This window comes from Lampetra planeri, chromosome 1, assembly GCF_965212315.1.
Source record: "Lampetra planeri chromosome 1, kcLamPlan1.2.h2, whole genome shotgun sequence".
NCBI classification, from domain to species: domain Eukaryota; kingdom Metazoa; phylum Chordata; class Hyperoartia; order Petromyzontiformes; family Petromyzontidae; genus Lampetra; species Lampetra planeri.
In genome coordinates, this window is record NC_136107.1 from 1,891,736 (window position 1) to 1,913,152 (window position 21,417).

The 21,417-nt window shown below is 52.4% G+C and overlaps 1 protein-coding gene across 1 annotated transcript in view; it reads left to right on the top strand.

Moving 5' to 3' along the window:
* The first annotated feature begins 6,677 nt into the window (after window positions 1-6,677).
* LOC144723108 (von Willebrand factor D and EGF domain-containing protein-like) overlaps window positions 6,678-21,417 on the top strand; it is a 38,741-nt gene continuing 24,001 nt past the window's right edge. The window contains exons 1-9 of the mRNA XM_078601703.1: window positions 6,678-6,693; window positions 12,445-12,629; window positions 15,628-15,859; window positions 16,418-16,582; window positions 16,784-17,031; window positions 17,403-17,492; window positions 17,647-17,848; window positions 18,488-18,696; window positions 19,629-19,702. Of these exons, the coding sequence (XP_078457829.1) occupies window positions 6,678-6,693; window positions 12,445-12,629; window positions 15,628-15,859; window positions 16,418-16,582; window positions 16,784-17,031; window positions 17,403-17,492; window positions 17,647-17,848; window positions 18,488-18,696; window positions 19,629-19,702 (1,421 nt within the window). The remainder of the gene's footprint in view (window positions 6,694-12,444; window positions 12,630-15,627; window positions 15,860-16,417; window positions 16,583-16,783; window positions 17,032-17,402; window positions 17,493-17,646; window positions 17,849-18,487; window positions 18,697-19,628; window positions 19,703-21,417) is intronic.

Below are 21,417 nucleotides of genomic sequence, written 5' to 3' on the forward strand. Positions count from 1 at the left end.
TCCTGAGCTCACACTCAATACCTTTCACAGTGTCCTTCCGTGAAATTTTCCTGGCAAGACTCTTTGGAAATACAATGCAACTTAGTTTTCTAGGTAGATTTTTTTCTAGTTAGATTTTTTGTTGCTATTTCTTTTATACCTGATGATGATTGCTTGTGTTGCAATCGAAACGTCGTAATATGTTATTTTAATTTATTATTTTATTTTATTTTTAGACGTGACTTAACCGAAAAGAACCAAAAACAACTTAGGCGATTTAAGTATTAGTGTCTAAAGGGCCAGATGACAATTGTGTTATGACACCAACGCTGATCAAAGTAGCGCATGTGGAAACCACGCGAGATCAACTGAACACAACACGATTCTTGCCATGTCACAACTCGTGCAGTTCTGTTACAACAAAAAAAAACAACCCTCAATTTTTTAAAGTTAAAAATCACTTCCGAACAGGCAGATGTTTTCCTTACTTCCCTGCGATCTGTTCCTGCCCAAGGGCAGACGAGGTAAGCAGATGGCCTCACTTAAGGCACTCGCCGAGGAAACGGGCATTAAGGGTACCCACCGCCTGCGCCCCGTTGCATTAGCGCTAATTGCAGCCGTGCCCGGGACACGCGTCCCCGCTTTTACCAGCCAAGAGGTGAAACCCTCCTCGCCCCACTCCTCCCCCCCCAACAGACCGCGGTGACAAGCTGGACAAATCGATCGTTGATGGGATGGTCTTTGACACCGAGCCCTATTACCCCTTAATAATGGAAAGAGATGACCACTGCAACGCGAATGTTCAAACTCTGTAGAAACGAGGCGACGTTGCTGATTGGTTGATCGTGATGTCGTGCAGTTGGTTTTCCAGTGATGACTGGTTAGGGCACAGAACGATGAACCCGGCTAACCTTAGCAAGAATCTAGCATTAACATCGAGTGATATCGGATCTGGTCTTGGGTGCCCCCTTCACCAACCTGCACTGACCAGCGTGGTGAAGTATGGTCAAATAACCCCAGGACTGAAACGTCATGGGGGGTCCTTCCTCCGGCAGCAGTGGACTGACAACAAACTGAAAAAAAACCAAACACGTGTTTTTTTAAGACATACACGTTACTATTCTTGGGTTTTTTCGGTAAAGTCACGTAGGTAAAAAAAGTAAAATAAAAATAAAATAAAAATCACGACGTTTCGGAGGCAACACAAGCATCCGTCTTCAGGTGGAACCGTCACAGCACGCTCGCTGTATCATTTACTCATTTACTTGATACAGCGAGCGTGCTGTGACGGTTCCACCTGAAGACGGAGGCTTGTGTTGCCTCCGAAACGTCGTGATTTTTATTTTATTTTTATTTTACTTTTATTAATTTAAATTAAATTTTTTTACCTACGTGACTTTACCGAAAAAAACCAAGAATATGAATCCTTGCAGTCACGAAAGCTTCAAATCTAGAATACACGTTACTTCTCTACAGCTTCACGAGCGTTTTTATTATCATTATTATTATTTTGCGAATTACAAGTTGCTGGGCACAGGGCCCAAACGCCAAAACGGCCGGCAACAAGCAGCACCACTGAGGGTCTAAGAGATGAGAGTGACCAGGTTTCTTGAATCGAGTGAGGTTCGAATAACGGGGGGACACGAAACGATGGGAGGGAATTGCAAAGTGGAGCAGTGCACGTGAAGAATCGTCAAGGGAAGTGTCTGTATGTAAGCACGTGCGTTGAACTTCTTTCGCGCCGTACGTAGCCAACCGTGCTGACGGAGGGTGCGGGCCTGCAGTGTTGGTGGTGGTATTGTGAGCAAGGTGGAAAACAGCGGAAGTCTCATGGTGCATGGCCTGACTGTCCGTGCTTGGGCCTTTGACTCGTTACGTGACCACACGCTATCATCACAGCTGGGATTTCGGCTGCCCGAAAGCTTCTGGGCGTCACCCCCCGCGGAGCCAGCTCTCGTTCTCGACACAATCATTTGGCGGCGATGCTGCATTGACATTGGTGCACATGCACGGTGAACAAAGTAACTTCAGCACATCCGTCAATAATACTGTGGTCTCAAAGGGAAATACTGTGTATATATATAATAGGCGACGTTTTGGTTAATGGCCCTTCTTCAGTACGTATAATTATGAATGGATGTATGTGCTGTGATGCTTGTAATGTCACCTTATATCTATGTATTTGCTTTTAGAGCCACACAGTGCTGTTGACGAATGTGTTGAGTTTTGTGTTTTGTGGTTGGGAGCGAAACATGAACGCGCATATTTTAAGATCGGCCTTTGAATATCAAAACGATTTTATTTGCCGAATTAAATTTTATTGACTCGATACTGCACGAGCAAAACCGCACCTTTCGTGTTTCTATTATTTTATCAATTAACGTAAAGCCCTGCCAGCTTGAAAAGACAAATAACCCAGGAAAAATATGTGATTTGTATGTATGTGGAACTTATTTTGCACCGTCCGTCGCCGACTGTGCTAATAGGTGCGGGAGGAAGAAGAACAACAGACTAAACACAAAAAAGCAGTTCTAAAGAAATGTGATCTAAATCTAGACGATTTCAACGTGCGTAGCTCCAGTGGCTTCCGAATATCGGAAGGAAGAGCGTTCCAGACGGCCGCAGAAGCACGACGCGTTTGGGAACACACGAGCCGAGCCTCTGAGCATTGCGATGGGCGCAACACCCGCTGCGTATTTTAAAATCCATCAGCAGCGTTGCGAACGGAGCTCCATTAAGCAGCCACACGGCCCCATCCTTGCAGGTACAACTTGGCCAGGCAGCAGCTGTCAAAATACAGCCAATGAAGTAACTGTGTGTGCCACGAGGCGTCGGTGCGGCACCATTGCCACATGGTTACATCTAATGTTGTCCGCGCCCCCCGGGAGACAAGAGAGATGGCTCTAAGTGATAGATCACTGCTGTTAAAAGTCAGCTAGGGGAACCGGGGGGGGGGGCGTAACAAGATCAGTCTGCATCTCGCCCCCCCCCAAAGAAAATAGCGGACTGCACCGCACATCACCGCACATCGCGTAAGCTTGGATGTGGGATGATCACCGTGCGTGGAACTGGCGTTGTTAGGCTGCTCCTGCCGCGGGATAGATCGTTGTTGTACTCTACTCTGCTCCCAACATCTATGCACCCCTCCCCCCCATCAGCAACCCCCCCCCACCCTCCCATGACCCGCACACCGTGGGAAGAAAATTCATCAGCGCGGTGAATATCGGACACGACGAGCAGAGGCATTATCGTGTAAAGACAACTCGGGCAGCACATCCATGATTGTCAGTAAGCACTCGAGAAGGGGGTGGGGGCAGCAGATTATAATCAGGGGCGGTCGGTGAAGCATTTCTACGTCTGTACCGTTTCGACAATGCGGGATTAGATAAACACAATTTGCGGCTTAACTGTGGCCGACAGGGTCGCCATCTGTGTACGCACGCACTGCATTTTTACATGATCCCTTCCATAACTCAGTCGTTTAAAATAACAGTTTTGTCAATGCATTTTGTATCGTGTTTTACCAGGACAAACAACTACGATGCAGAATGAAGGTCAAATGATACCCAACTTATTTTTTCAGCAATTGCCCTAAGGTGTACATTGTGCCGTTTTAAGGCTGCGTTCCCCACGTCAGATTCTTTTGATTGTTGAGCGAACTTACAATTCCGTTATTCTCATTCATTGTGTGTATGTTGAACTTCTGTCATACCGTACTCAGGCAACCGTGCGAATCGGAGATGCGTTTTTAAATATACAGTAATTTCTTAAAGCGCATTTCCATTGGTTGTTATTACGATCTACTAAGTCTGTTTTATTACACAGGGTGCTTCAAAAATGTGAACACCGATATGGGACTATCGTTTTTAATGGAAAAAGAACGGATAATACATTGTAACATGATAACAAATCTATGTTAATAGCTTCAAAAAGTCAGAGTCTCCACTTGTTCGCCATCATTTTCAACACGTTGCCTGGAATCTTCTCCAGGTGGTCTCCAGATCGTCAGAGGTGGCACATTTCTCGTGACTTTGTTACAAATTCTCAGAAGTGTTAGCAATTTTTTGAAGCACCCTGTACTATCTGTACGTTTCCATTCAATTGGTTACTACCAGCACCAAGTATTGCACGCGTATTTTTTGACTCTGCAAAATTCCACAAGTGCTCCCTGGATTAACCGATCTCTGCGCGGGGAAATGATTAAGCCCACACAGGAGTGGCGGATTACTCCGTGGCACGGTGATGGAGAGTCGCAAGATGTTGTACCCCGCACGCCACCCGCCCTTTGTGGATTCACCGCTGAAAGTCACAATTGGCCACTTATATGACAACGCACACCTGTCCCTGTCAATGTGCGCAGAAGTGTTCCATTGACCCCGCTGGGTCAACGCTGCAGTTAAACATTAGCGCATTCACTGCCACCAAGCAATTGTGTTCATAATGCGACGACATGAACAGAATCTGCAGTTATTTCATTTGCTTTTTGGCCATATGTTTGCTAAAACAAAAACAGAAACATTAACAGGTGATGTCAATTAGATATGATTTGGGGGTATCGAGTGGCACTTCACCGGGCTCTTGAACAGTTTAAGTTCATTTGAAGCCAAAGAAAATATTGAGTTTCGTTACCAAAACTATTCATGGCTTCTGGGTCCCGTGTTTAATTGGCTGTTTAACTGCAATGAGCACGAACAATTGCTGTGTTCCAACTGGCGTGCGCTAAATGCAGTCGTTGTTTAAAATAGCAAATGTTCTCCCTGGGCCTCGCAAGCGATCACCTTCAAACCGAGGTCACCACCACCATCACCACCACCGCCATCACCACCACCACCACCACCGCCGTGCCATGTGTCTGGCCCAGTGTACGAGTGGGACACCGCCTCCCTCTCGGACAAACACGGCCCCCCTGCTGGGGACGGTGTGAGGGCAGGCGTGAAAGTGTGAATGCCGATCCGGACAATCTCCACTCTCTGGCGAGGGCAGCATGGGTTGGGTAGCGGTCAGGATAAAAGGTGGGGCAGTTGGACAATGCCAGCTGTGCTCTATGGATGAGTGGACGTCTGTTAAAAAGAGCTTTATAGCTTATCGGATTTCTCCAGTCTATATGTATTCTGATTCTGAGTGAGGGCAGCGTCAGGAGTCGGGGCATTGTCTTTGCGCGTTCATCACCTCCACCACCCTGACCACACGTGCAAGCTGCGCTACCCTCACTCACCACCCTACCTCACCATCACCTCCCCCCTCACCAACCACGCCAACCTTTAAACCTCATCACCCTCTAGTGCCACTTTCACCAAACGCACTGCCCTCACCACCCTGCTCCACAAACACACTTCACCAAACCTCACCATCGTCAGCGACCTCACGGCTCTCCACAACCACACTCACTCGCCTCACCACTCCGATCATTCTCGCCACCGTCGTCGTCATCCACAGCTCTCCGCATCCTCACCATCCACACCACCCTCACCATCCTCACAGTCCTCACTATCCTCACCATCCACACCACCCTCACCATCCTCACAGTCCTCACTATCCTCACCATCCACACCACCCTCACCATCCTCACAGTCCTCACCGCCCTCACCATCCTCACCATCCTCACCACCCTCACCATCCTCACAGTCCTCACTATCCTCACCATCCACACCACCCTCACCATCCTCACAGTCCTCACCGCCCTCACCATCCTCACCATCCTCACCACCCTCACCATCCTCACAGTCCTCACCACCTTCACCATCCTCACCATCCACACCACCCTCACCATCCTCAGTCCTCACCACCCTCACCATCCTCACCGCCTTCACCATCCTCACCATCCTCACCGCCCTCACCATCCTCACCATCCACACCACCCTCACCATCCTCGCAGTCCTCACCACCCTCACCATCCTCACCGCCCTCACCATCCTCACCACCCTCATCATCCTCACCATCCTCACCACCCTCACCATCCTCACCGCCCTCACCATCCTCACAGTCCTCACCACCCTCACCATCCTCACCATCCTCACCACCCTCACCATCCTCACAGTCCTCACCACCTTCACCATCCTCACCACCCTCACCACCCTCACCATCCTCACAGTCCTCACCACCTTCACCATCCTCACCACCCTCACCATCCTCACCACCCTCACCATCCTCACAGTCCTCACCACCCTCACCGCCCTCACCACCCTCACCACCATCACCACCCTCACCAACCTCCGGCGACAACCCTGAACAGCACCACCACCCCCCACCACCACCCTCACCACCCCCCACCACCACCCTCACCACCCCCCACCACCACCCTCACCACCCCCCACCACCACCCTCACCACCCACCACCACTACCCTCACCACCCCCCACCACCACCCTCACCACCCCCCACCATCATCGACCACCTTTGCCTGCCCCCCATCTCCACCCCCACCCCCACTCGCTGCCCTCCCACCCCCCTCCCACCCCCCTCCCTCCCGCACTGCTCGGCCGAGCTCAACGCTCGTCAGCTCGGGCAGTGGAAGCACTTTGATCGGCCTGGCCGGGAGTAGGAGGAGGAGGAGCGGTAAGAGGAGGAGGAGCGGGAAGAAGGAGGAGGGGGGGAGTGATGTGCAGAGAGAGAGAGAGGCGGCCTGCCGAGAGAGAGAGAAGCATGGCCCCTGGAACCCGCCAGCTCGCCTGGCTGTGTTGGCTCTGCTGCTGGAGGGCCATGCTCGCCCAAGCAGGTATGGCCGTGCTCCCTCCACCGCACCTCGTCGACCTCCACGCCTCGTCAGAATGCACACCTCGCCATTCACCCCCTCCACCCCCACCCGCACAGGTCGTACACTCAGCACGTGGACGATTCAGACTCCGCACGTCACTGTCCATATTGCACTTCGTCACCAGATCGTCCTTTTCGTGGGATCGCCTTCCGCACCCCATCACCGTGCACAACCTCGCCATGCACCGCCTACACCTCATCATTCACCCCCTACACTTCATCATTCACCCCTACACCTCATCATTCACCACTACACCTCATCATTCACCACTGCACCTCATCATTCACCACTACACCTCATCATTCACCCCTACACCTCGTCATTCACCCTTACACCTCGTCATTCACCCCTACACCTCATCATTCACCACTACACCTCATCATTCACCACTACACCTCATCATTCACCACTACACCTCATCATTCACCCCTACACCTCGTCATTCACCCCTACACCTCATCATTCACCCCTACACCTCATCATTCACCTCCTACACCTCATCATTCACCCCTACACCTCATCATTCACCCCTACACTTCATCATTCACCACTACACCTCATCATTCACCCCTACACCTCATCATTCACCCCTACACCTCATCATTCACCCCTACACCTCATCATTCACCCCCTACACTTCATCATTCACCACTACACCTCATCATTCACCTCCTACACTTCATCATTCACCACTACACCTCATCATTCACCCCTACACCTCATCATTCACCCCTACACCTCATCATTCACCCCTACACCTCATCATTCACCCCCTACACCTCGTCATTCACCCCCTACACCTCGTCATTCACCCCCTACACCTCATCATTCACCCCTACACCTCATCATTCACCCCTACACCTCATCATTCACCCCCTACACCTCATCATTCACCCCTACACCTCGTCATTCACCCCCTACACCTCATCATTCACCCCTACACCTCATCATTCACCCCTACACATCATCATTCACCCCCTACACCTCATCATTCACCCCCTACACCTCATCATTCACCACTACACCTCATCATTCACCCCTACACTTCATCATTCACCCCCTACACCTCATCATTCACCTCCTATACCTCATCATTCACCTCCTACACCTCATCATTCACCCCCTACACCTCATCATTCACCCCTACACCTCATCATTCATCCGACACAACTAATCAGCACTCTACACCCAGCGCGTCAATGTATTCCACGCGTCACTATTCATCTGCATGTCATGACCGTATCGCTGGATCGCTGCACACCGTTATCATTTCGCATGCACATTACACACACACACACTCTGAACGTCGTCCACGCCTCGTCTCTCTGTCAAACCACCATCATCACCTCTCCACGCCACCGTGACTCTACACACCTCGCACTCAACGTTCACCATCCTCGAGCAATCCATCATCTCTCGCTCCCGATAAATATTCCTCTTCTCGAAATCACGAGCTCCCTCCTCCTGCTCCTCCTCCGTTACAATTCTCATCATCTCACCACGCTCCTCTTAGAGAAAATTCTCCCTCTCATCATCGCCCTCCTCTTCACACCGGAATGGGCACCAGCGTGCTTCATGGCACGTGTGTGCGTGGGTGTTTTCGGTAAAGTCACGTAGGTAAAAAAAATATCGGCACGTGCAACACGTGTACTGCCGGCACGTGTAGCATGTGTACTGCCAACACGTGGACTACTGGAACGTGTAACACGTGCACTGTCAACACTTGTACTCTCGGCACGTGCACTGCCGGCACGTGTACTGTCAGCACGTGATCTGTCGGCACGTGGGTCCGACGCGTGCCCGCGCGCGGTGTTAACGCGCCCCACCGCCACCACGTGCTTGGCACCCACGTGCAGTGCCTGCCCGTGTGTACGCACCGCCACGTGCGCAGCTGTCGCTCGCGTGCGTGCGGCAATGCCCTGCGGTGCCACCAGCACATGCGCGCACAGCGCGCGCACACCACGGAGAGGTGGGTCTCAAGTGCTGTGTGGCTGACGTGTGGTGAATGAGCCTCGATCGTCACGTTAGCGCGACAACAAACCAGGCGATCTAAATACGTTTGAGGTTAGAATGTGACGCTGAACCGGGGTGAGAACTCAAAGAGACCAGGATGAGTCTCATTTGCAAAAGCAAGCGTGACACCGGGCATTAGTCTGCCGGTAGTGGGCGATGTTTTGCCGTGCATAATACCGAATGAGTAATTTGCAGGCGTGTAAATTTTTTTTAAAAATGTGGATCCTGACGCAGGCGCGCAATGACCAGCTCTTGCGAGGGACGTCGGGGGGGGGGGGGGGGGGTCTGTGGCGTGCACTGTGAAGCTGGTGGCGCGTAGCAGTGCTCTGGCTGTTGGTTATTACACACCGCAGTGATAACCAGGGCGGCCGTTGGAATTCGAACCGTGAGCAATCTGCAACAGGCCCTGCCACTGCTCTTTAATCGCCGAGCAGTTCACGAGCAACGAATATTTACGGTTTGTAAGAAAGACAGGAAGGAAAAAAAAACAAATTGCAGGGCTTGAACGGAGTTAATGTGACAATGCACGCCTTGGTGAATGCCCCGTGTGAGTCGCGGCCAGCTCTGTGCGCGCGTGTGTGTGTGGGTGGGTGGGGTGTGTCCTCTATTCAAACAGCGCGCAGTTTGTTCAAACACGCGCATTGTGCAGGTTGCCTGCAAGGCCACTCACGCACCCGCGGCCTGTCCGTGGTGAAGGCGATTACCATCAGCGCAGTCGGTTGTGTCCCGTAGTTGTCGAGTGGTGGGACTATTGGCAGTCCGTCTAAGGTGGGGGGAGGGGTTAGAGGTAGGTAGAGAGGGGCTCACTCCCTTAAATTGTGACAGTCGTTGAAGTTTGTTTGTGCCGCCCCCTTTAAACATCAGTGCCTTTAGCCATGGTGCCACCTTTAGCTGATGTTTGATGTTTTAAGCAAGGTCGTTCTACAAGTACAGGGCTGCGTGGTCGAGAGGAGGTGTTGCTGATCTGAGCGAGACGAGAGAGGTTTGAGAGCAGCCCACAAGCCCAGACCATTGGCTCGATTAAAGTGTTTGTGGAATGGAAGATTGCATCGTATCGGTCATAAAACTGATAAATGTCCACAATTTTGCCCCGAATGTTTTTACTCTAAAAAAAAAATCAGGATTACGTGTTTTTCGTTGACACTTGAATCACACCACAAGACGCAGTAATTTCTTAACTTTTACCATGCATAAGCGATTTTTTTTGTGTTTGGGCAATTAGGTGGTAGTGAAAGTTTACTCTCATGATAATACCCACGTCTAGGGACAGTGTTTGCAGGACTGCTTGGGAGGTGGAAGAATGTGGGACAATGAAATTTAACACAAATGTAGGTCAGCAATGTAGAAAACGAAATGATAATCCCTCGCGCAGTATCCATAAAGCACGGAGAAGCTGCATGCGGCATTAACCCCGCCAGGGAAATACAACACGCAGGCCCTGGGACGACCGGTAAAGCTGCCTTGAGCCTGGGATTCTCTACGTGGGAGGCCAAATTGAAAACTTGCACTTGATGATCGCTGCTTGTTGGCGGGTGCATTAACAGTGCGAGGCATTTCATTCATTCCACGGTACGATTGTATGTGTGTATGTTGAACTTTTGATTTAAAGCTTTCGTGACTGCAGGGATTCATATAATAAAATGAAAAAATATATATATAAAAATATTATTATTTTATTTTATTATTTCCCTTCTACGTGACTTTACCGAAAGAACCAAGAATATATATATGTTGAACTTCTTTTGCACCGTACGTAGCCAAGCGCGCTTATCGGAGAAGCGGGGGAAGGATCGATTGGCTTCAGATGCAGTGTCTGCATTGCCTGGTGCGGGCTGCAGTTGTAGTGTTCGCAGCACTGCAGAGCTCTCTGCTCGGCCACACGTTGGCATCTTTACCAACCGTACAGATTTAAGAGGAATGCCGTGTATTGTTAAACCGTTTTGCTGCATACCGATTTCCAAAGCGAATCACACAAATTATTTTTGGAAACTTAGAATGTTTTCTCGAGTATGATTGTATCAAATAAAGGTTTTCAAATCGGCAGCCTTTGGTTTTATTTGTTTCACGTGAAAGCGATCACCTTAATTAACCAGCAAATCAACAGATGATTGATAAAAAAAATCAGACAATACCAACAACAAACACCACCCCACCCCCACAGCCCCACTCAACAATTCCACTCCGACTGCTGCAGCATTTTTAGAAATTTTGAAAGAGAAAAAAAAGCCCACGTTGGGGAAAATCGTTTCCAATTTGAGACGACGTCTCGTCGGCGTTCAGCGAGCCACGCGTCGTCGTGGTCGTGTCGACGGATCTGCAGCGGCGGTCATGAGCAACGCGAACGTTGCAGGGTTTTTTTTGGCCGCGACAGCTGTGCTCCGTGCCCCCCCCCCACCCCCGTGGCCAGGGAGAGGCAATGAGTGAGTTGCCGTCAGCCTGCTCCAGCCAGCTCCCGCTTTCTCTCTCTCGCTCGCTCGGAATGTTGAAGTTTGCAGTTTTGATGTCAGCTGGCGTGATAATTAGTGAGCAGCTGAATTAGCTCCGTGTTTTTGTAATGCCCCAAATGCCGCTTTTCAAAATACAGTAACAACAGCTTACGTTGATAATACGGCTCTTAGACGCATGCAGCTATCTCGTCCAGGAGGTTAAAGCTTAAACTCAAGGCTGTTATATTAATTGACCCACATGTTCACTCAAATGGGGAAAAAAATAGAAAATTCCAGCCTGAGGTTAGTGACATGACCGACCTTCGCGTACCAAAATGGGTTTCTGTAAATCTTCATCCATTCCACGCAACAGCGCAGCAGACACTCTGCCAGAAGCCAGACGATCCCACAGACTGATGCAACGCAGCTTTCCAACACCGCCTCCAAGCCTACGTGAAGCGAATACTCGCCCTCCGCCATGTGAAGCACATCTTCCACCTCGACGTAGCTGGGTGCGTCTGGGCGGGAGGCAAACGTGGAATCCCGAGTTGGATTCCCTTGCCGGGTTCATCCGGGAGTCGGTCCTTGCCCGGGTGTTACTCGGGGCCCGGTTTATGATGCACCCTGCGGTGAGACTTAATCTAGATTTGAAGTTTTTGTGACTGCAGGGATCCATACTCTTTGTTTCTTGCTGTGTTATCCCACCTGATGACGGACGCTTGTGTTGCGCCCGAAACATCGTGATTTAATGTATTTTATTTTAGACCTACGTGACTTTACCGAAAGAACCAAAGAGTATGGTGAGACTTAAGGTTGAATTGTATCGCGTGTGGCGTCTTGCGACTTGGGAATTCGATTCTGAAAGACTTCATTTGTAAGGAACAATCGTTCGCCCCCCCTCCCACCCCTATAAAAACCTAAACGTGTTCCTGTTGTGCATGTTTATAGCTGCCACGTAGATCAGCAAAGGTCTTTGTCAGCTGCTCACCTTGTGGCCACAGGGATATCCCAACATCGTTGTCCATATTTTCTATAATTATAACTCTCACATATTAAAATAAAAAGTAGAAATTCGCAGCCCATTGTCGGTCGACTGCTGTATTAAGGTATCCCCACGTTTGACCATACCTCACCACGCTTGTCAGCGCACATTGGGGGCAGAGGAGAGGCCCAAGACCCGTCCAGACCTCACCACTGGTGTTAGCCGAGGGTGAGAATGAAACTGGCTAAGCACACAACATTTTCTAACAAACAAAACAACCTTTTTCCTTAGCTCCTGAATGCCAGCCCGGAGGGCACGCCGTACTGGACAGCCCATTCCGCAGCGTGCAGTTCGACTCGACGCAACTGCAGCAGTCGGCCATCCAGGACCTCATCTGCGACCACTCCCTCGACGCAGGATGGTACCGCTTCAACGTGTTTGGCAAGCCTGCCCAGATGCCCACGACCTGTGTGGAGGTAGTGCCTTCTTCTAGCCCCCCCCTCCCTCCCGATACGTTCCATTCATTGGCTACCACATTCTGATAAGCTCCCCCCCCCCCCATCTTCTCCCCCCCCCCCCCAACTTGTATTTAAGGGCTTGCATCTTGAATCCTTGCCTCACTTGATGCAGCAAATCTGGCTGTGACGGACCCACCTGATGACGGAGACTTGTGTTGCCTCCGAAACGTCGTGATTTTATTGTTTTATTTAGTTTTATTTTTATTAATTTTAATTAAATTTTTTACCTACGTGACTTTACCGAAAGAACTAAGAGTATAGTTCCTGCATGCCCCGTCGCGTGGACACGCAACACAGACAAAGATCCCCCGTATAGCCTTAACAGACTGTGGGGGCAAGTGCCCCAACAGTCTGAAGGCCGGCGCTGTGGCACATGAGGGGGTGGGTGGACAGCACCACGCCCAGACGCCTTTGTCCCCCTATTGGCGATGTTAACACGTACTTATTTGAGTCTGAGTTGACCTAGGGGAGACCCAGAAGCGGTTCAGATAATCGTCACTGGTGTTGGCCGTGAGCGGGAATCGATCTCGGGTGGCCGGCTTCGTAGCGCTACCCGCTCTGTCACCTCTCCCCGCGACGCTCACGCGTCACTCCGTTTAGAATCTCCACCAGAGAGCGCTTATGGTTGATTGGTGCCAGACACTGCCTGTTTAGTGGGCCCGTCACTCACTACGTGACGCCTGTTAGAGTTGGTGCCCGCAAAGTTTGATGAGAAGCAGCTCTGCCGTTGTACGTAACCTGCGATAGGAATGGGAACAGGGCGCTTCCAGCGTGCGCAGCAGCAGCAGCAGCGGCGGCGGCGGTGGCTGCTGTTGCGTTGCACACGTGGTGTGGGGTAATAATTATTATTGGTGGAGTGTTGCGTTTTAAAAATAGAGGTGATTGAGTATTGAATGCCCCCGTCCAGCCGCCCGCTGAGCGTGTTGGCAGTTGTTGCCGCTCTCGTTGTGTTCAGCAGCTGCCGCATTATTGAAGCCAAAACCGATTACGATGCGCGGGGACTTTTTGCGGATTTCCTTTTGCTGAAATTTATTATAGGGGCCCGATTCCAGGGGAGAGAATCACTGAAACATTTTCAATTTATGTCTCCCCGTAGCTTCGCTCAGGTTTTACAAGATGAGTGCTTTTGACGTTTTTGCCCCGTGTGTACGTATTTGTCTCGCCGCAAACCGCAGGGGCACTTTTACTTTTCACGACGCGGCTTCGATGCTCTCTGGAGCCGGCGAACAGGGCCCGGCCTTGTTCGGCCGTTCCTGCGCTCCGGTCAAATAAGCATCACCTTTCTGCCCAGCGTGCGTGCGCAACAATATTTTCGCACGGTTGCACGCGGGCATAGCCGCGGGTCACAAGCGCGGCATGCGCGTCGACTCGAGACATTCGTCAATTCTTTAACTCCGGTGTTCTACATTGCAAGGCCCCTGGTGGCCTGTAGTGCGGCCCCGCGACAACACAAAACACGTGACAACACCCACCATCACCACCACCATCATCGTCGTCGTGCTGTCAAACCCCAACGATGGTTTCAAATGTGTGGCAGAACCTCACGCTGATGATGTCTTATCGGCGAAAGTGGCACCCTTCTGAAATGTCGCGAAGAGAGCTGCTTTAATTCTAGATTTGAAGTTTTCGTGACTGCAAGGATTCATACTCTTAGTTTTGTTCGGTAAAGTCACGTAGGTAAAAAGATGTAAATTAATAAAAATAAAATAATTATATATTTTTATTTTTTATTAATTTTAATTTCAAAAAAATAAAATAATTTTATTATTTTATTTGTATTCATTTTAATTTCAAATTTTTACCTACGTGACTTTACCGAAGAAACTAAGAGTATAAGAGCTGCTTTAACCGAAGGTTGCAGCTGCTGCACGGTGCTCTGCACATCGCCTTGCAGTTTTTCTTGTCGACAGATTATAAAAATACCTTGAAGGTCTGCTCCGAAAGCCATCACAGGCACAGGGAGACGTTTTAAGTGTCGTTTAATATAACTTTGTTTTGCTGACCTCACGAGCGCCGAGTAGGCGCGCCTCGTTTGTTGTTTTAGCAGGAAGCCAGGGTCAACTCACTCGGAATATTCGCGGAGTGTGTACATTAACAGTACGTGGTGCTCGAACGTGACTGGTGAGATTCCACGTGGCCTTCGTGACTCATGGGACGAATTATCCAAACTTGATCATTGAAAGGCACGAGATTGTAATTTACAATAAAAGAGAGACAGACACAGCTCACAATGGGCAGTGGCAGCACAGCTGGTGATTAACGTGGCCTCGTCACATCCACCCTGTCTCCTCCACAACCTTCTGACAGTTTTGTTTGATCGACGACCATTGAGAAACAATATCGAACTGGTGTTAGATTTGACTCGGGCCTGCGATCGGTGCATCCCGCTTTGAACCACGCGGACTTGACGATTCCTCGATTGCACCTGACAGCGGCAGCTGCGTAGAATTTCACCGGTCCTGTTCTATCGCCACGTACCGTGAATGTGCACACCTTGGTAGGAATCAGAGCATCACACTCTGGATGTTCCTGGTTAGTCCATCACCTCTTCAGGGTCAATGAGCGGTATTTTTCCTGTGGGGCAAACCAATTCTACGAGGTCACCAGCGAAGAAGTCGAAGTGACTTCCTGCCCCATCGAGCATTCAGACGGCGCTCATTTCCCGTTTACGGCCTTAAGCCAGTGGTGCAAAATTCCACATTTCTATGGCGGGGGCAGGGGGGGGCAGTATTTCCATGACAACCACGGGTGACTTCCCCACAAAGTGGCACTTATTGTATCGACCCAAGAGCGATTGACGGGCTGCGTCAACCTCGTAACCACCTTTCGATCGCGAGCCGCTCGCCGTACCGCCGAGCCGCACGGCGGATGAAGTCGACGACGATCGCCTCTTCGCGTCTCGCACGGAGCGCGAGCGACGCGGGCGCACTCCAATCGGGCGCGCGTTGTCGTGCAGATGAACCGCTGTGGCACGCAGGCCCCAGTGTGGCTGTCGCTGCACGGCTCCGAGTCGCTGCCGGCGCCGGGTGAGGTGCGCCAGCTCACCGCCTGCGCCACCTGGCAGTTCTTCCCGGGCTCCACCAAGGACTGCTGCCTCTTCCGCATCCCCGTCACCGTGCGCAACTGCGGCGACTTCTACGTGTACCTGCTGCGGCCGACGCAGGGCTGCATGGGCTACTGCGCGCAGGGTGAGCGCCGCGCAATCGTCGCGCTCGTCGCGTTTGACTTTTGCCAGAAAGGGGAGCCACTCTCTGGCACGTTTGGAGGTCGTCTCGGTAAAACCCGTTTAGGGGCATTCAGCGTTGCTGCCCAGTTGTGTAGGGTGCGTGCCAAGTGTGCCAATGTAGGAGCCACCGGGCTTTGCTTTGGCCAGTTGTTGGTGCCGGTTCTGGATGCGTTCCCAGGCGCTCGTTCCGTGGTGCCAAAAAAAAACCCACTAGTGTGCCTTATAAATGCTGCAGTGTTCTTCATAAGCAGATTGCGCAAATGACGACGCTGTATGAAAACACAGACAAGCAATACCGAGAGCATCGGTTCCGTCACAATCGTTTGAGACGTTGAATGGGGGGGGGGGGGGGGGGGTGGGGGGGGGGTGCCCAAGCTTCCACGTGGGCTGCGGTGCCGAGGAGGACATGGGACTTCACTCTCTCGGTGGCTGCGTAGAGGTGACGGCGATCTGGACGCACGGCAGTCGTGCGCCACGCGGGCGAGCGTTGAGTGGAGGCTGCCGGTCGCGTCGTTCACAGTGGTCCCCGATGCACGCGCGCCGCCCGACGAGCCCGCTCTGCTGGCCGAGCCGATGGCGCTGGAGGAGGCCGCGGTGCCGGACGGACCAGCGCTGCCGGAGGAAGTGGCGGTGCCTGAGAGACTGTGCGGCCCCGGGGAGGAGGAGGTGAACGTCGCCTGCAGAGGTACGGCGCTGGGCGCACACACACACACTGGGATACGGAGGGCATCCAGTGTCTTCTCCTCTCCACTCGACCCGCCGCGGCTCTTCAGATGCCCGGCGGTGGCAGCGGCATTGACGACGATAACAACACTGCGAGAAGCCCCTAAACGCAGACCGTTAACGACGACGCTCGCAACCGTGTGTGTGCGCTCGGGGCCACCAGCGACGCTGCCGGTGCTGGCGGAGCGGCCGGTGGTCTCGGCGGCGCCGAGCGGCGGCGGCGGCGGCGGCGGCGGCGTGCACGCGCGCTGCCTCTTCTCGGGCCCGGCGTACCACGGCACGCTGGGCTACGTGGTGGAGTGGACGCGCGTGGCGGCGCGCGGCCAGCGGGAGGCCCTCCGCCGCGAGACCTCGATGCAGCCGCGAGCCAGCATCGAGCTGGACGGTGTCAACATCCGCCTGGGAGACTCGGTGCGACCCCCCCCCCCTCCTCACCCACCCCCCCCCCCCTCCACGCCCCTGGGTAAAGAAAAAATTATAGTAGAAAAATAAAACCATGCACGCAGTAAAATTTGGCTCCAGGAAGGAGTTAAACAACTTCAATAAAAATTTTGCATCGGAGGGGTAAACTTTCAAAACGCAATTTGGGAAGTGCTAAAGTTCCACGAATGTTGCAGATTCTGGGAAAATGGGGATTGGCCAAAAGTCGTTTACCCCAAGAGACAAACTTATTTCGCACCTGCGCACTGCAGCTTCCAGTTCAATAATTGAGCGTTCAGCAACTGCATCGTTCTTCACGCCTCGTCTTGATTTTGTCGATTTTGTCGATGCCGCCTGCTCAGATCGTGTGCAGCGTCGCCTGCTTCCTTCTGGATTCTCCGCAGTCCCAGGGCCCGGCTGTGGAGAGCGAGGAGTTCTTTGCCGGAATCAAGGTAACGGAACACCACCGTTCACAGCGCACTTGGCGCGGCGATTCCTCGTCACGAGCGCTCGGGGCAATTTGCGGCCGTGGCTCGAGGTTTTTTTGAGGTGTCACTGCGAGGGGGCCGCGTTTGGTTGCGTGGGTGGCGTTTTTCGTCGCTTCAGGTGAGCCCCAGCAGCCTGGATATGTCGGAGGACGGACGGGAGCACGCGATCGTGGTGGAGAGCACCGTGCCCATCCCGTGCGCCGAGCCGGGCCCCCGCAAGCCCAGCTGCGCCCTCGCTCTGCGGCTCCACACGTGGAGCGACGGTGAGAGGCGGCTCGATCTGGCAGAGAGCAGCGGGAACCCGGAGCCCGCGCCGTGGGGTGCTCATGTCTCAAGTTGATCGTGCTGGGGCATTGGGAAGGGAAACTGCGCGCACCAGTGCGGGCACAATTGGCAAACGTCAGCTCAGAGAGACCAACTCTAACACCTGAAACAATTCCAAACCTGGTTGCCTGGCTGCGTTTTTTTTTTCTTTTGTTTTTTTTGTCTTTTGTTTTTTTTTCCCTAAAATTTAATCAGTGTCAGGTGATGAGACGAATCATCCGCTTGGATCTCTCGAAGAGCAGTGCAATCCTCTGTGGTGGCGAACAGCTCGCCGAAGTGGTCAACACAGAACTACTTCTGAGATCTCTTAAAGTGAACACTTTCCCAACCACCCTGCTATGGACAGTAATGTTCCTTACAAGACAGCCAAACTTAACATGTTTCGTACTGGAATTGCTGAATTTAGTCAAATTAATGTACCCTGATTGGTAACCGGGCAGAGACCATCAACTCACTGCACTTGAGAACCCAGTGTTTAATCACAGGCGGCCGCCTGGATTCCAACCTCGGCTCTCAGCGGTGTCAGCCCAGCGCTTTGACCGCTGAGGACAAATTCAATGACTATCAGGATGGCGAGTATATTTGAGCACGGACGCGCCCCGAGTAACTTGTTGAGGCCTTGGCGTGGCGGCTAGACGGTGGCCCTGCCGACGTGGCGCTCTCGTCCTGCCTCGTGCTGCTCCCGCTCGGGCCCTGCGCGGGCGGCAGCTGCTCGCGGGCCACGGTCTACGTCACGGCCATCGTGGACTTCACGCGGGACGGCGACCGCGACAGCTTCGTCTCCGTGGAGCCCATCGGCGTCTCCGACTTCCTGTGGTCCGGCTACGCGCCACCGCCCGTGCAGGTGACGCTGCCACCGCGGGAGATGTTGCGCGGTCTGCCGAGCAGCAGCAGTGGGCGCAGGCTGCAGCAGAGAGACACGGCGGCTGGAGTGCTCGTTGCACGGACGAGAAGCTAAGGCTCTGGGTTTTTTTTTTTCGTGATGTCAAGTTACCGTTCTTATTTGCCAGCGAACGATGATGCCGGCACGCAGTGGCGTACGATCATGGGAACGACGTCGCGGGATCTTCTAATGTCCACTTGCGTGGCAGACGGGGGTCTATTTTGTGGGTAATACACCTGTGGTATTAAACAGGGCGGCCTGCCGGATGCGAATGGTGAATCTCTGCAACAGGTGGCGAACACGCTACCGCCAGGCCACGTCAATATTTTAATAGTTGCATGTTGGACCTGCCTCGTTGTTTCACTGCCAATTTATAACAGTAAAAGAGAAGTACGTGGATTAGACAAACAGAATGAAACTGTGCAATTGAAAGGTAGGTTTTGAAACGTAGGTAAACCGTGGTTGACTCAAATGTTATTTGCCTTGATTTGCTGCACGTTGGGCCATTAGTAAGAACTCGTTTGTGATTGAAAGCAAATACGATCGTGGCCGGGCCGTTCGTCGAGAGAGGCCGATGCATGGATGCGTGATGCGTGATGCGTGGATGCGTGATGTGTGATGCGTGGATGCGTGATGTGTGATGTGTGATGCGTGGATGCATGATGCGTGGATGCGTGATGTGTGATGCGTGGATGCGTGATGTGTGATGTGTGATGCGTGGATGCGTGATGTGTGATGCGTGGATGCGTGATGCGTGATGCGTGATGCGTGATGCGTGGATGCGTGATGCGTGATGCGTGGATGCGTGATGCGTGGATGCGTGATGCGTGATGCGTGGATGCGTGATGTGTGATGTGTGATGCGTGGATGCGTGATGCGTGGATGCCCTGCAGGTGACGGTGAGAGACGTACCGACCCCGTACTGCTACTCGCTCACCGACCCGCACGTCATCACCTTCGACGGCAGGTGAGTGTGCGCCAGGTCACGGTAATTGGGGAGATCTTGGGTGTCTGTTGAACTTCTTTAGCACCACCGTACCATAGCCAACCGTGCTAATTTGGAGGTACGGGGAAAGGACAACAAACTAAACTTAAAAAGCAGTTATAAGGAGATACGTTTGCAATCTAGATGATTTCAAAGTTAATCGCTCCATTTAATTCCTAACATGAGAAGGAAGACTGGGTGGTCAAGTCAAATGCCAGCAAAGCAATGTCGCCAATCCTGTGGGTTCAATCAAAAGCCAGCTTGGTTAAAACAAAAAAAAAATCCGTAACGAAACACTCCCCATGATTCCTCCTCGCACGTTGAGGCCTCGGTCTACCAGCCCGTTCTCATCTCGTTCCGCGCCTTTGTTCAACCGGCGCACTGCAGGTCACAGCACCTCTCTGCATCTTTCGAATTCCCTTCCTTCGCCCCGCTACTCAAGCTCTTATCACGCGCAAACTCTTTTACCTACTACATTTACAAGTGCTGTTTGTTGTTGGCCGCTTGATGTATGGCGCCTTTGAGTACGTGCTTAGCCACTGATGGATTACCATTAAAAAAAGCAGATGTCGCACAGGCCCCCGTTTTCCCGCTCGGCAATCTGTGGGGGCTGACCTGCACGAGGCGAGGCACACGATCACCGCCCATCGCTTTGCACCGCGAGGGTTTTGTCAGCGCGGCAAAAAACAAAAGTCGCATTTGACGGAAACCGAGCGAACCCGCGGCGGGCTGCAAGGAGCGGAATCTCACTCTAGGAGGAGCTGCAGTCGTAGGAGCCGAAGCCCTGGAGGTCACTCGCAGCCCTGGGGCGTGCACCGGCCGCGCCCGCTGCACCCGCGCGGGGAAAAAATCCTGTACACGTGTGAAATACATTGCACGTTTAGCGGGTGCGTGGATGAGTTGTTGCGAAAATGCGAGGGTTGACGCGTGCGGAGGTGACAGGAGTAGGGAATGCGTTTCTGGTTGCTGCTTTTGTCAGTGGCGGCGGTGGCGGCTCGACCGCCTTCAGAGGCGTCTGCTTGGCTCAGGCCACTGTTTTACTTTGCTTGTGCCAATAATACGAATGGAAAGACTGCACTGCGCGCGTGTTACTTATGGGAGGTGACACGGGGGCCTCCCTGGCTCATCTGTGTGTGTGCGTGGAGTTGCGAGGCCGTGTTTACAGCCCCCACACAGAGTGTATTGTTGAAAAGCCTCTGGCTGGGCTGTGTCAGAGCACCCAACCTGAAGTCAGAACGTTTCGAGTAAAAATTCCAGTCTGGGGTTTGTGACCCATCATCTCTCTTGGGGGGGGGGGGGGGGGGCAAGGGGGTCAATAAAATAAATACCACTTTGTATGAAATCAGATTTCGGTTGCCCTATGGGTGGACTGGCCTCCGCCATAGGAGATGAGCATCGCCCCATCCTCTTTTGAGCAGGAAGTCACTTTGGCCTTCACTTTGTTGACGGGGTCATGATTGTCGTCTGCTCATCTCGTCTGCGGGATACCATCGTGGTGCAATGCTCAGCACGCTGAATTTGACATCCAGTGGTCCCCGGTTCGATGTCATCTCCCGGAATTGTCGTTTAAACAATGGTGCCAGTGTCTCGAACCCCCCCCTCCCCAACCTCTCTCCACCCAGCAGCATAAATGGCTACAACCAGTTACGTGTCTGGCCGAGACGTCTGGCTTGGCATTGGACAAAGACGCTCACCGC